This window comes from Caloenas nicobarica, chromosome 2 (genome assembly GCF_036013445.1).
Source record: "Caloenas nicobarica isolate bCalNic1 chromosome 2, bCalNic1.hap1, whole genome shotgun sequence".
Classification (NCBI taxonomy): domain Eukaryota; kingdom Metazoa; phylum Chordata; class Aves; order Columbiformes; family Columbidae; genus Caloenas; species Caloenas nicobarica.
In genome coordinates, this window is record NC_088246.1 from 76,497,667 (window position 1) to 76,512,664 (window position 14,998).

Sequence of the window (14,998 nt, forward strand, 5' to 3'; positions counted from 1 at the left end):
ATGGAACTATCATACTTTCAGAGTAGTGAAGTCTTGTGCGAAAGAGAAGCTCCCTTGCTTTCTATGCTGATGAAAAGGAAAAGAAGAAAATCCCATCAGCTATATACATGGCTGCTTCACTTTTTGCCAAAAATCTAATGGTCAGTTTTCAAGCAAGAAGCAAAACAGAAATGTTAAAAAAGAAAAAACAAAACCAAAACCAACAACCAAACAAACAAAAAAACCAACCCACAAAAACCAAACAGTGAGACTGAAATTGTCACAAGAGTCACAGAATTTTTAAAGAGAAAATTTAAAGTAATCGCTTTTCTAATTGAGACATTTTAGGATTATCTCAAAAAGCAATAATAAAAAAAGTTTAGTTTGTCCTCAATATAAAAGTGGGCATTTAAAAAGGAACTTTTGGCCAGCATAGCCCTAAATCTTTAACTACTACAGGCTTTTTGATGAACTTGCAAATACAGGGTTGCAAATACAGAGTACATTGCTTTTGGGTTATCCATGAAGTGAAAGAAAAAATACAAATTTAAATATACCTAAAAATCACTGATTTATATTGTAATCTGATCCATAGACACTTTTACACTGCCAGAGTTCACACTGGCTTCTGCACAATATAGCCCAAGGTCTGCTTTTGAGAATTAAACTGAAAATCTTGGAATCTGTAGTTCTCTTAAGGTCAAGAGAAAACCAGACCCATTAAGAGCTTGGTATTTCAGAAAATTTGTTTTCCTTAGAAACAAACCAAACAAAATTAGAATGGAAACACAGGCTTTCACACCCATCACTGTGTGTAATCATGATATTTTCTACCGAAACTGCTGAACATACTGTCTGCAGATCATACTTCTACACGGATCAATTTCCTTTTGAAGAAAAAACACTAAATACTTCCAAAAGAATATAAAAAAAATCTAATTGCAAACAATTTCTCCATAGGAGTGAGGGAAGGTGTTTGATTTAGCATTGTGCAGAATATGAAATTCTTAGCTTATTTTTCCCTATGCAGAGCGTATAACATACCGATCACACAATTAATCCTTATTTTCAGGCACTTCCCTGAAACACTGACACAAATACTAGAAAATAATTTTCATGTTAAAGTACAAAAATTTAAATCAGCTTTATTTTTAAATTGATACTTTGCCAGCTGTAAACACAGACCTTTGCTTTCATGTTCAGCGCAAAAGATGAAACATCAATTTGACGTGACTGTGTTATGCGTGTGCTGTCTAATGATCCCTCATTCTACCAGCACTTTTACAAACAAGATTTCCCCCGTTACTAAGCACCATATTTCTCCCCTGGGAAAAATAATTTGAAAGACAACATTGCACAGCACAGAGTTGCAGAATGTAGGTGGTCCAAGACACATAAGGTCAAAGTTAAAATGAAGAGCCAGCATCTGACTTCAGCTAAAAGACATTAATTTAGCTGGTTTCGGATTTTGCACCTTCAGTGTACTTTTAAGTACAGCAGCATATTCCACTCTTACTGAAAAGCTCACACAGAAAATAAGTTCACTGTAACATGTACAGTCGTTCAAGTATTATTTTCCAGTCCTTCATTGTACAATGAAATACTACCGATAACTCCAGTGGAAGACTTTCTCTGCCTGTTTGCATAACTGAGCAGTGATGTACAGCCGTCCAGACTCCATGCAGGTGACATCTGTCTGTGCTTCAGATGCTGTTTTGTCCTGGAGCACAGGACAAAACTGTAACCATAGATTATTTCATGGATACTTTCTGAAGTCAGAATCCATGTTTGTAAGAACATCTTTTTTATTTAGCCTTCTGGCACCATCCTATCAAGATGTTACTTTACTTTTTTTTTCTTTTTTTTAAGGGAAAGCAGAAAAGCACAGAATAAACAAAATTAAAACAACTCAATACTGATGTTTAGTTTTAAGTACATTGCTTAAGACTTACCAGATTTACAGCTAAACATAACAATACATTGAAATAAATTGATTAAGCATGGTTTAACATAACATATCCAAAAGTTTTCATCACTTAAAGAGGTTGGTGGCCTCTGCCTTTCTAGTCAACCCACTTATTTTGCCTTAGTCCACCTTCACTGTGCTGAGTAGCATAATAAAAAACAGAGTGGATATAGTTTCTTTTTAGTAGGACCCTGGGAAAACAATTGGTGGATTACATATTTTAACAACTTTATTGTCCATTTTTGTCTGAAATGCTTTCAACAGCTAGGAAAAAAAAAACCACAAACAACTCTGCTCATTCACAAGAAATCTTACGATTTAGAAAGAACCTGAATACTACAGGTTCAAAAATACTTAGTGAACAGTGAAGATAAAGCAATTTCTCCGCACAATATCCAATGTCCAAAGGTGTTAGGTATTTTATTTTAAAGACTTTTTTTTTTTAAGTTCATGACCTATAACATTAAGAAATTTTCAAATGAATTCTAAAATTGTCTTTTAGACTGTTCTTAATCAATGATATCTGATAAAGCAATTACAGTATTTAAAAAAAACCTATCAAGTCTGTAAAAATATTGTAATTTATTGAATGATGGCCATGAAAACACAATACAACTTTACATTTTGTTTAAAAAAAAAGAAGTACAAGTCTAATCAGTAATATGCTTTTAATTAAAGTTTCACCTCTGATGCACACTAAAAAAACTTATGTTTTCTATACAGAAAAACACCTTACCATTACAATGTAAATTAATCCTATTTTCACTAAGATAAATAATACCAGTATAATGAAAATCATTGCATCCTGTTTTAAATTATGTTTAAGACAGCAGAAATCCCACCTAAGCAAAAACATTGTTGTCTGAGGGTGGACATAAATCACAAAAACTATAAACTAAGTTATCCACAGGAAAGAAATCAGCAGCAGGACATGCCTTTTGCTACTTCTTGCTGGCTCAGTGCAAGCCGTGATAGACACTATAGAAATAGAGAACCAAGAATTACAGAGCTTTACTTCTTCAGGTGAGCAAAACATAAAGCAAGAAAACAGACCTGTTTTGCTAAGACACAAGTTTGTTTATTTGCAGTTTACATTAAAAAACCACAAACAAATAGAAGTCCTTTAACTGTTTTGACGACTTTATCAAAAGCAAAACCAAAACAGTTTACAGTAATGAAATACACTCAAATTCACTAAAGGCGAAAACAGACTGTTCACTTATTTTAAGAATGATCAGAAAGCCTCGAAAATTGAAGTGAGATTATGATTTCAAACTAAAATTTAAGAATTAATATTAGTAATTTAGATTTAATCTGACTTTCTGTCAGAACTAAAATGGCTTAATACTTCACTGGCTTTCAAATCAAAACTTTATAGAGTATATGGCTGGAGGCTGTTAATCCACAATGGGCATGCAAACTGCAGGAAATAGAAAAAGCAGCGGGGGCGGGAGGGCAGGATGAGGAAGAAGAAGGAAAAGCGGGAAGAGTAGAAGGAATGCTACTTTGAAAACCAGTAAAACTGAACAGAATGAGAAACTCCACTTTGGAAATATGATCATCCCCATTTTTGGATAGCTACTCCCCTTGATAAGAGCCTTTCCAGGTTGCTAATTAAGATATTGAAGAGGCAAGGAGGAATGATGTTTGGTCAACCAGCTCAGGACTCTCCTGGACTGCAACACAGTCCAAGTGAGGAAGAAATGTAGAACTGGGTAGAAAGTATAAAATTAAAAAATACAGAGGAAGCATAACACTTCCAGTTAGGTATCAATGAAAGCAATCATCTCAAACCAGTATATGTTATTTGTTCCACATTCACAGAATCACAGAATGGTTGGGTTTGGAAGGGACCTCTGGAGATCATCTAGTTCAACCCACCTGCTAAGGCAGGTTCACCCAGAGCAGATCGCACAGGAATGTGTCCAGGCAGGTCTTGAATGTCTCCAGAGAAGGAGACTCCACAACCTCTCTGGGCAGCCTGTTCCAGAGTAAAGAAGTTTCTCCTCATATTCCTTATTATCGTAGTATTTTATCATACTTGCTTAAGTACACACTCATTTGGGGCAGTTATTTCTGAAATGTTGAAGTACCACCAAATACGAAGTTAAAAATCAGGCCTGCAAGCAACCAGCTCTTCAGAGGTCCGACCTCTCCTCTGCCCTGCTTATTTCCTTTACCCTTCCGCCTCCCCCACGGCACACACACACAGACACTTCATGGAGATTTAACACCGTTCTAGACCAGCCCTGTCTCATCACAGGACCAGCAGCCAGGGAGCTCTGAACACACCGCTGTCAGCGATGAGAAACAAAAGCAAAAGCCACTGACTCTCCGCCCCGCCCGCTGCCCCGCGGGGCCGGCTTCAGAACGGCTCCCTCACAAGCGCAACCTCTCAGGGCCACCCTCACCCAGCAAACACCCATCTGCCGCCAGGACACCGTGTGCCCGCACCCCCGACCCCCGCGGTGTCCCGTCTGCCGTCGGGGGGCTGGGGGAGGAGGGGAAAAAGAGTTGTTGCAGCCGGGAAGTCACCACCTCCTTCCCTCGACAAACGGCTCGGCGGGGCCTGGCGCCCATCCGCCGTTCTGCCCCAGCCTCGGGAAACGAGCGCGGGTGGGAGACGACCCGTCCCGGCGGTGACGGGTCGGTGGCGGGGCCAGCAGGTGCCTCCGGAGAGCCCGAGGAGGGGCCGCGATGCGCGAGACACCGAGACACGAGCGACGCTCCCCCTCGCCCCAACGGCCGTTAACGACCGTCCCGTCCCCGCTCCCCCTCGCAGCTCCCCGGGCGAGGGCGGGGCCTGGGACGCGACACTCGACCCCGCCCGGTGGGCGAGGGCCTCGACCCCCGCGGGGAGCGGGAGAGGAAGGAGGGGTGAGGCCGAAGGGAGGGGGTTAAGGAGCCGGAGCTGCCCCGCTGCGAGCCGGCTCCGCAGAGCCCGGCGAAGGAAGAGCGGGGCGGGAGGCCAGAGACTGTCACTCACCGGCCGCCGCCGAGTCCGTATCCGGTACCTGGCGCAGCTGCGTTCCCAGCAGCGCCTCCGCGTCCGGCAGGCACAGGCACCTCCAGCCGCTGCCCGAGAAAATCGATGGAGCGCGGAGCGATCGAGGGGGAAGGGAAAAGCCACGCCCCCTCACGGGCACCGCCCCCTCACGGGCACCGCCCCCTCACGGGCACCGCCCCCTCACGGGCACCGCCCCCTCACGGGCACCGCCCCCTCACGGGCACCGCCCCCTCACGGGCACCGCCCCCTCACGGGCACCGCCCCCTCACGGGCACCGCCCCCTCACGGGCACCGCCCTGCCGGTCCATCCATCCCGCCCTTGAAGGGGCGATGACAAAGGTGTTGAGAGTACCGAGGGCAGGTCCCCTGGTGGAAGAGGAGCAAGGGAAAGCACTACTACAAATAAAATAAAAATAAAATAAAATAAAATAAAATAAATAAAATAAAATAAAATAAAATAAAATAAAATAAAATAAATAAAATAAATAAAATAAAATAAAATAAATAAATAAAATAAAATAAAATAAAATAAAATAAATAAAATAAAATTTGGACAACCACAAGCACAATGGCAACAACAACAACAATGATAATATGTCAATAAACCCATCGCCGAGCACTCTACTGAGGTCCCAGCCTGCTGAAGCTCATCCGGCAGCAGCGTGGGGACCCTCTGTGCTGTGGTGGAAGGGGAGAGCCTGGGGGTGCTACCTCCATAGGTGGAGAAAGGAAGGGTGATGGAGAAAGGCCTAGGCACGTGCTCTCAGCAATCAGTAATGCGCATTGGTTCTCCTTTTCCAGTGAAAAAAGTAAAAATGTTTCTTAACCAAACTGACGCTCTAAGTAGGGGCCCTCTGAACAGAGGCTGTTTTTCCTTTTCAAAAGGGTCAGGAGATCTCCTCTCTCCCTTTTTGCATGGAATTGTTGGAAATGCAGTTGCAAAAGTCAAGTTCAGGCAAAATCTTTGTGGGAAGGAGAGGAAAAGTGTTGAGAGAGAAAACAGAGGAAAGAACCAATTCCTCAATTTTACAAAACCAGACCTAAAGCAGGACACAAGTGGGAAAACAAATTACCTTTCCTAAAACCTCGAAGCACCATAAGAAGCATTATGGCCAAGAAACATGATTTTCCTCACTTTTTTTTTCAGAGGTTAAAGCCACTCAAATTAGTAGGCTGTAATATCTTGTCACATGAATAACAGCACTTTTGTGACTCTTTCCTCTAGGCTCTGTAAAACATTACACAGCATTTCTCTGGGGAAAAAAATGAGAGCATCGGTACCTGTCTTTTCTCTAGTTGTCTCCAAAGTTTTTACTGGTGACTCTGCAGTTGTCTGCTAATATCCAGTGCAGAAAGAGAGCTCTTCAGTCCTGCAACAAAAGTAAAGTTGGCATGACATTAAAAAAAAAGTGTAACTACTTGCCACCCATTTCAAAATGATGTTTTTCCTCTATGACAGCTTGTTTGCATTTTCTTATTAAAAGCCTGTCATTGAATGTACCAAATAAAACACCTATTTTGGCAGTTTTGGTTGATACAGAGGGCCCCACCCAGCACACTACATACCTGGATCCCAGGCCTGCCTGATGCCCTCTGGGACTGGATACCTGTGCCCCAAAAGCCCATGGACTGTAGTGAGGTCCATAAAGGGAACTGTCTACCCAGAAGATTTTGTAATAAACAAGCATGAATTTAATTTTAGTTGAAGTGACAAACTTCAGTGCCAGACTGAAGTCTTGTTGTGGAGTTGGCTGCATCTTCACCTCTGTTGTAAATGCAAATGCCCTAAAGAGATGAATCATCAAGAAGAGGGAGCCTGAACTTGAGGAGACACACCCCCCCTCTCCAATATTAGCTGAAGTGAGAAAAAGCTGTGAGGCCTTTTGCTTCTGGAAGTATTACCTAGCCTCCTCTTTTAGAGGTTTTAACCTACTGTTTCTAAACAGCTGCTCAGCAGTGGTTTTATCCAGATCTTGGTCCTGGGGAACCTGTCGGAACAGCACAACCAGACCGAAGTCTGCAATGACAGAAATTTTATAAATGATGTTTGTAGGTTCATCATGAACATCCACACAGGCAAATCCTCGTATTGCCAAGAGCCACATCCAGGACTTTTATGATCTGCAGGGGCCCTGGATAATATTGTAGATGAAGAAATTCCTGTATGCTGCACTTTGTTGAATCTACTGTGGGTGGTTTTCCGAGCTGGTGTGTGGTGACCATGTGGTAACCATCACCTACCCCTTCAGTGACTCCAGAACAAAGCTGACGATGACTAACTGTAGGTTTGACCCACTGGAGAAAAGAAACACCACCCCACACTTCTCTTTAGAACAAAAGGAGGAAAACTAGTGCTGTTAATATACAGATATCTATCTCATATATATAGCTTGCAATGTATATACCATAATATATAGTATATATTTGCTGTCATATATAATGCTGCTAATATAAATATATTACTCTATGAAACTCCAGATGCTGTTAAAGAGATTAATCTTTGCTATTAAAACTGAGGAAAGAAATGACAAGTTGTAATATAATGACCTGGTAAATAGTAAGTATTATACCTCATAGAGGTCACAAGAGTAATTGCTCATTCATGCCTTTTTCTAATTCATTTATGCAGATTTGACAGTGATCTGTAAGCATTACATCTCTCTACAAAGTTGGGTAAACAGATTTGAAAGCCTAGAGAGACTATTATGATCATCTTGTCTAACCTGAATATTGAAAGCTGTAGAATCATTTCCTCCAGCCATTCCCACACCAAGATCTTTCTGTAGTTATTCTTAGGAAGACAACTTCATTTTATTTTAAAGCATTGGAGAAATGGCAAATCCATCACTTCACTTTTGAAGATTTCTCAGTGGTTACCCTAACACATACCATGCTACCCTAACATGTAAAAATTAACTGATAGAAATATAAATGTTGTTTGGAAAGGTAAATTCATCTAGCTGCAGCATCTGTCCATTGCAAGCCTGCTTCTTGTTAACAGAGAGATCTTCCTTTTGAAGATGTTTGTAAAATACAGCAGATTTACTCCTTCACCTTCTCTTGATAAACTGTATGGATTAACTTTGATTCTGCACTGTATAACTGCCTCTCCAGAACTGTTGTCTTTTCTGAATGCCTTCAAGCTTACAGCTATCACCTTACTTTTTTGACACGTGGACATCCAAAGCAGATTTCTCCCTACTTCTGTTTGAATTTGTGAGGTGAATATTATAACCAGGGAAAGGAACAGAGAAAAGCAAAGAAGCATAAGGCTGAAAATGACCTTAGGAAGTCACTCTTTCTAATCCTTTCCCTTGCCCCAAGATAGGATCAACTATTCCTTTGTTATAACATAACTGTTTTTTCAATCTTGTTCTTAAAGTCTTCCCAGTATGGTGCTTTTGCCATCTCCTCAGGCAATCTTTCCCAGTGTTTCCCTACCCTTATCACTAAAGGTCTTTTTTCTGATGTATACTCTGAATATGTCCCCTGCTGCAATTTCAGTCCGTTAGTGAAAGGTCTGTCTTTACTGAGCTCAGAGAACGGACTGTTTGCTTCATCCCTGTAGCCGCCTTTTACATATTTAAAGGCTCTGCACCCTATATGTTAATTTCCTCATTAATCCAAACAGTTCCATTAGTATCCTGATATTAATGTTTTCTGGACTGGTAATCAATCCTGATCTCTGCTGCACTCTTCTGAAGTCACTCAACGTCATTCTGGAAGTGCAGTGCCCCAAGCCAAGCATGCTCCAGGTGAAAAACATTTTTTAAAAAAGCAAAAACTGAAATGGAAGTCGTGCCATGTGTTAGCAGAACAAAATAATTGCTATGCGTATTTTACAGGCTGTCTTCCTGTTTCTATCCCTTTCATATGGCATTTGCCTCTTTACAACAGTATAAAAGCATTGACTCATGTTTAGCCTGTGATTCACTCTACATTTTTTCTATGCAACTGTAATCCTGTTTACTTTCCTCCTTCCTGTATCTGGGGAACTGATGATGCTATGTCTAATAGACTACGCTTGCACCTATTGAATACTATATTTTGTGTTTTTCTCAAAAAACAATCTCCAGTTTGACAAACTCCCTCTGAATTCTAATTGTGTTCTGTAACACACTTTTAGCTGCTCTCTTCTTCATGTCCTCTCCAAATGTAACAAACCTTGTCTCTGTTCTGTTCCTCACATGTTTTATAAGTAGTATCAGATACAGGACGGATCCTTGAGAAATCGCTTTCAGTACATCTCTCCATTTTGATGGTAGCCCCATTTTGCTAACTCTTCTTCAGGCCTGCTTTTTCTGACCACATGGGATTTTCAATCTGGACCATATTGTCTTTGGTTATTTTTGAGAAATGTTGCCAAAAGCTTTACTGAAATGAAGATACATGACTTTTTAGTACTTCTTTGTATAACACCTATTACCTTATTGTAAAAGGAAATCAGATTGGTCTACCAGGATTTGCTCTTCACAAATCCATGTTTATTGTTACTTGTCTGTCTGTCTTCTATGCTTACACATGGTTTGCTTGATAATTTCTACAAACTGAAGTAACCTGATCTATAACTCATCAGCTCCTCCTTTTTTCTACCTGTACTTAACTTTAAGCTTGATTGTCATTAAGAGGGCTGCTTCCATGACCATGAGAGGTGTCTTCTGAACTGGAGATCAGTAAGCCACCAAATCCATGGCAGTAGAACTAGAAGTAGAGCCAAGAAGCCAAACCCGTCCTTGACTGCTCTAACAAAGATATAATCCCTGTACAACCTTTATTCACCTCATTGGTTCCACTTCCTTTTCCTTTCTTGATCCATTGATGGAACATTCCTGTTGGCTTCTAGCGGCAGCCATAGATTTTATGAAAAATTCATAGAGATGTTTCAATTTCCAGGCAGGTTTCCTGTGTTGTATTACACATCTGAGACCAGCTGCTTTCTGTTTCCTCCTAAATTGAAAATCACCTGGGTCTGTGTTGTCAAACCAACATCCAGGAAGTGATGTACTTAGATCTTATGCTTCTATTTCTTTTTGAAATAAATAAGTACAGAAAAAGGTCATTTGACCTTGGCAGAATTTTAACCATTATCCAGGAGTTTAAGCCAGAAACCTTCATTATTAAGCGAAATATATTTATCTTAGCTGAAAGGCGAGAGAGGAAGAAACAACTTACTGATCAGTGTTTTTCCCCAGATGATTTCTGGTATGCTTCAAGAGAAACAACATATAAATTAATGCACACAATATTTTGAGTTTTCTTCCAGAACTTGTACAGTCACTTTTTCCACATCAAACAAAAAATAAAGCCTTTTGCACTTTAAACCATTTCCAACAGTACATAAAATTCTCTCACTGTTTTACTTTCTTGGCTAACACCATGCTAATTCTTCCCTTTAAAGGCCTGTCCAAGGAATCTGTGCACTACTGACCCAGAGGCATTATTTCTCTAAATAGCACCAACAAAACAAATTATTAAATTACTTTGTGCAGCTAAAAATACTCAATGCTGTATACCACAGCTCTGTCAAGGGTGTCACTGCTAAGTTGCATCAGTTTAAATATGTCTTGGAACCAACCTTCATGTACTTTGTGTATTTTAAAACAATAGATAGGAGGTGAAAAGTTGAAATCTAAATGAACTTAAAATTTTACCACATTTCTTTCTCAAAGGGAAAAAAAACAAACAAGCAAACAAACGCAACACTTCAAAGACCATTTGACAGGTTTTGTCCCTCAAATTCCAGGTGAAATTCCACCCCTCTTTTCCACAAGACCAAGCTCTGGCACGACTGCTTTCATTTCCATGCTTTGAAGAATAAGTAGGGAAAAGCTGTTCATTTGAAATTTTTTCACAGACTCCTGAAATTGAGTGCGGGCAGAGTCCAGATCTCCTGTTCCGAACTGAACTATACCCACCATGGGACAGTTCATCACTGCCTGCACACCCCAGCTCCCCTCTGCTGGAAGCGAGCAAACCTCTGTTCCAGGAGCAACCAGGGCCTCCCAATGCATCCTACTGAAAATCAGCCAGAGTAACAAAGAACTATTTATTTAATTATCAGCCAGTCTAATTTTGATGGAACCAAGTTGTTTCCTTCACTTGCCTCATTCAGTGGCTCTGTGACACATGTCTGTAGAGAGATGTGATGAGCAGCCCAAGGTCCGCTGGGTTTTGCCACTACCAGTGTTTGCTTGCCCGAGCCATCAGCTTGTAATTTGATGTATACGTGCAATTTCTTGCAGGAACATAGCTTTACTGTACACGCATTTCGGGGACAGATCTGTTTTGCCATTAGAACTATTCAATATGTAGTACGAGGGCGACTGGTTTTTGACAATTGATACATAACAATAAATAATCAGGTCTGATAATACAATAAGTGTATCACATACCCACAAACTTGCAAACCCACTTGTATTCTAAAGGAAATTATACAGTGGGTTCTGTATTTAATATTATAAATAAAGTTTTCAGCTATTTCAAAACTCCTTCTTGACTGTATTTTTTTTTCTTCCTAAATTTCCCTATCTCTCTCTCCTTTCCTCTCTTCTGTCTCCCATCCTCCCGATCTCTAATTCTCCTGTGGTGAAAAAGGAAGGGAAAATTACAAAATAGGGCTGGGGAAAAGGGAACAAGAATGGCAAAAAACACTTGGTTAAGCTATGCAATCTGGGCCAAGTATAATTTTTTTTTTCAAAACCAGACTTTTTAGATAGTTTATGTTCCAATTAGTATCATGACTGTACGCTATTACCAAGAGATTGCATTTTACATCAATTAGATATAATTATGAAGTTCCTTTTAGAGACAAAAATTATTTTAATATATAAAACAAGTGATTAACTTTAGTATGTGGATTTTGATCTATGCCCTAAATGTACAATCAAAGATACCAGATCAGACAGCTTAATCTGAAAACCATTAAATACATGACAATATTTGATTCTAATGAACTACAGTTCTAGTCTTTAATGTTTCTTATTGACATCTATTCTTAGACGCAGAAATACATTTATGTGAGAGAGGTACTTGGCCTTGACTTCAGATCTACAGCAATTTCCACAGAAATCTCTGAAAAGAACGTTGGTCAGTGTTTTAAAACATAGAAGCCTAAATTTAGACTGTTAAATCTGTATTTAGCCCTGCAACGTGCTGAGCACTCTGGCTGTGATCCAAGAAAGCACTTATGCGTTCCTATTAACTTTAAAACACATTCAGGTCTATTATTCACTTTACCAAAAGAAATGAACTCTAATACTTAAAATTAAGCATGCACTTCTGTAGCCTATTGGACTCTGCCTTATATAGCCCCTCATACTGTTGTGCCCACATCTAAGACCCTGACTTACTTTATTTGTGTGACTTGCCCTATTGAGGTAGTGAGACTGGTCATCAGATACACTTTCAGAACTTACTTTAAGATCTACATTTTAAAATATACATTATGGTCAATATCTGAATACAGTTATAATGAACATTCTGTCATGTTTCTACTTGTTATTTGTTATTATTATTTATTGTATTTTGCACATCCAGATCCAACTTTTGGGTACCCTTCACCCACTTCTGAAAGCCTGATAAAAGTCCAACAGCACTGGTTAAGAGTCAGTTTTCTGTGTCTTGAGAGGGACATGACAATAAATAGGAGACACTGCAGCAAAAAGCATTCAGATGAGGTGTTAGGAAGAACTGCAACACTAGGGACAACTAAATGCTGGTATAGAAAACAGACCAAACCTCTTTCACTGGAAGCCTTGAAGAACTACCTAGATAAAGTACCTACAGGAATGATGCTATTCCTGGTGCTACAGTCAGTCCTTCCTTAAGAGGCAGGATGTACTACGCAAGTTCATAAGGTGCCTTATAGCCCTGTGCAACCATTAGGATCAGTATCAGGCTTGTATTTGGCTCTTGTTATGTACTTGCTAGCCTTCTATGGTGACACCCTTGGATTTGCTCACTTAGGATCTGTGTCATTACTCAGTTATGAACAAATGGCAGGATTAGACAATTTTGGGGGTTGTGCAGATATTTCTAGCAACAGGAAAAAAAAATAAAGATGGCATGTGAAAACTGGCTAGAATAATTTTCATTTCCCTTTTCCATTTCCCAAAGCTATCAGCTACAGTTAAAGACAACATCAGTCATGATCTAGCAGAAATTCTGGCATTTTCTTTAAAGGAATATTTGCAGAAAAAAATACAAAACCAAAATCAGAGCAGGTAGTACATTGATTGTCATTTGCAAATGTGATCACTGCTATTGCCCAGACTGTAAGAGATCCAACCTGCAGCTACAGTATCTGCTCTCTCCTCCAGAACATAACCACCAAAACCTAACACCCCATGGTGCCATCTTCACCAGCAGTTAAAAAAACCAAAAGCCTGGAGGAAGGATCTTCTAAAGCACGTTATGCTCCTGTCGATATACAACAAGAATTTCCTCTGTGGGCAGCAAACCCACTTTTAAAAAGGCCCCTTGTGCTCACCACAGTGCCCCTGCAATTCCATGCTGTGACTCAGTGGTGCCTGGTGCCAAGTGCCAAGTGCCAAGCGGACGGTGTGGCTGCATCCTCGACAAGGGGCAAGAACCCTCAGTGGGGAGATATGGGCCCTGGGGAGCACCATCTTCTTCCATTTTAATCCATTTTTCCTAATTGATCGCTGCTCACATTTACAAGGCAAAATTAACCAGCCATAAGTTTAAAGGGAATTGTTCCTTTAATCACTTGCATTACACTTCAGGGAACTTGTAACATACAGATGAACCAGAATTCACTTTTAATTGTAATGAGGCACAGTGTGCACACTTGAGAGACACTTTGATAGACTGCTTGGGGCATTTTTAACTGCCAAAATCAACCTTCTCTATGAGAACTGTACAGCGAGGGAGTTTGGAAATAATATTTGGAACAGGCTGGAGAGGTCTGCTCCAAGTCTGAACTTCCCCAGTGGGGAGATCTAGGCTTGATCAAAACTTGAAGTCTATTGCAGATCCTCATATCCAATCACATGCACCTACAAATACAGAGGTACCAGTGACACACTAACCCTGGCTGCTGTGAAATTACATTCCTGCAGAAATCCAGGGAGGCAAAGTACGGTGCTAGTGCCAACAGCACATCCAGACATAGTTGGAATTTTCCTAGAGAGTGCAGGGGGGCTGCTTGTCTCTTCCCTCCACACGCATTATGTAGCTATTGAACTCTGCAAGACTTGCAAAGAATACGTTATATTATCTTTTCATTTCCATGGCATATGTACATTTAAAGTTTCATGCCTCATTGCGCCTGCATGTGAACATCTTGTACATATATTTAAATTGGTGCTCTTGCCTCTGATCTTGAGAGACAAAAGCAACACTGAATTTTTTTTCCCATTATGTATTTTTACAAAAGAACTACTGTAAAAAAATAATCAAAGGTATGCTGGGTTTTTTGGTGTGTTTTTTTTTTTTTTTTAAATTTTGGGGGGTACTTTTCCTCATATTGCAGCGGTTTTGAAATTGAAACTTTGCACTGCTGAGAAAGTGCCATGAAAATATAACCCACTACATTCCAGGAAAATAAATAAGCAAGGCCACCCAAATTTTCAATTAGTGCTAGTGCAGTATGCAGGAAATGGCTGGAGAACCGTCAAAGGCAGCCTTAGGCTGGGTCGTGGATACGGAACAGTGACAGGAAGGTTTGAAGCAGCAATACAGGCTCAGTGTGAAGATGGCTCTTCTCCAAGGAAAACTGAATGCTAATAGGTTAATACTGATTTCCTGAAACATACAGCCTGGGTATTACATGCTGGAATTTACGTTCTAACAAAGGCAATTGCTGAGCCTCAAGACCTTGCTTTTTCGGTGATGAAATAACACTAGAAAGTTCAAGCTGCATTATATACTTCATGTTTTAAGCTTATTAAACATTCAAAGTACAAACTGTGCACATATTTTTAAACCACCTGAAATAGCAACAGCCTCCCAAGTTTGGGAAGCTAGTATGAGAAACATTACATTTCGACAGGTCAGGCTTGTCTAGAGTGATACCATCAACAGAT

The 14,998-nt window shown here is 40.3% G+C and overlaps 2 protein-coding genes across 4 annotated transcripts in view; one reads left to right on the plus strand and one right to left on the minus strand.

Moving 5' to 3' along the window:
* The window catches only part of EXOC2 (exocyst complex component 2), a 131,094-nt gene extending 126,076 nt beyond the window's left edge, over window positions 1-5,018 (minus strand). For all 3 annotated transcript variants that reach the window (XM_065628311.1, XM_065628310.1, XM_065628312.1), the window contains exon 1: window positions 4,932-5,018. The gene's annotated coding sequence lies outside the window, so the exon portion shown is untranslated. The remainder of the gene's footprint in view (window positions 1-4,931) is intronic.
* On the plus strand, window positions 3,586-5,286 carry LOC135985008 (serine/arginine repetitive matrix protein 3-like). The gene is made up of 2 exons (XM_065627929.1): window positions 3,586-3,637; window positions 4,382-5,286. Exons 1-2 carry the CDS (start codon window positions 3,586-3,588, stop codon window positions 5,284-5,286), a joined length of 957 nt encoding a protein of 318 aa, XP_065484001.1.
* The last annotated feature ends 9,712 nt before the right edge of the window (window positions 5,287-14,998 follow it).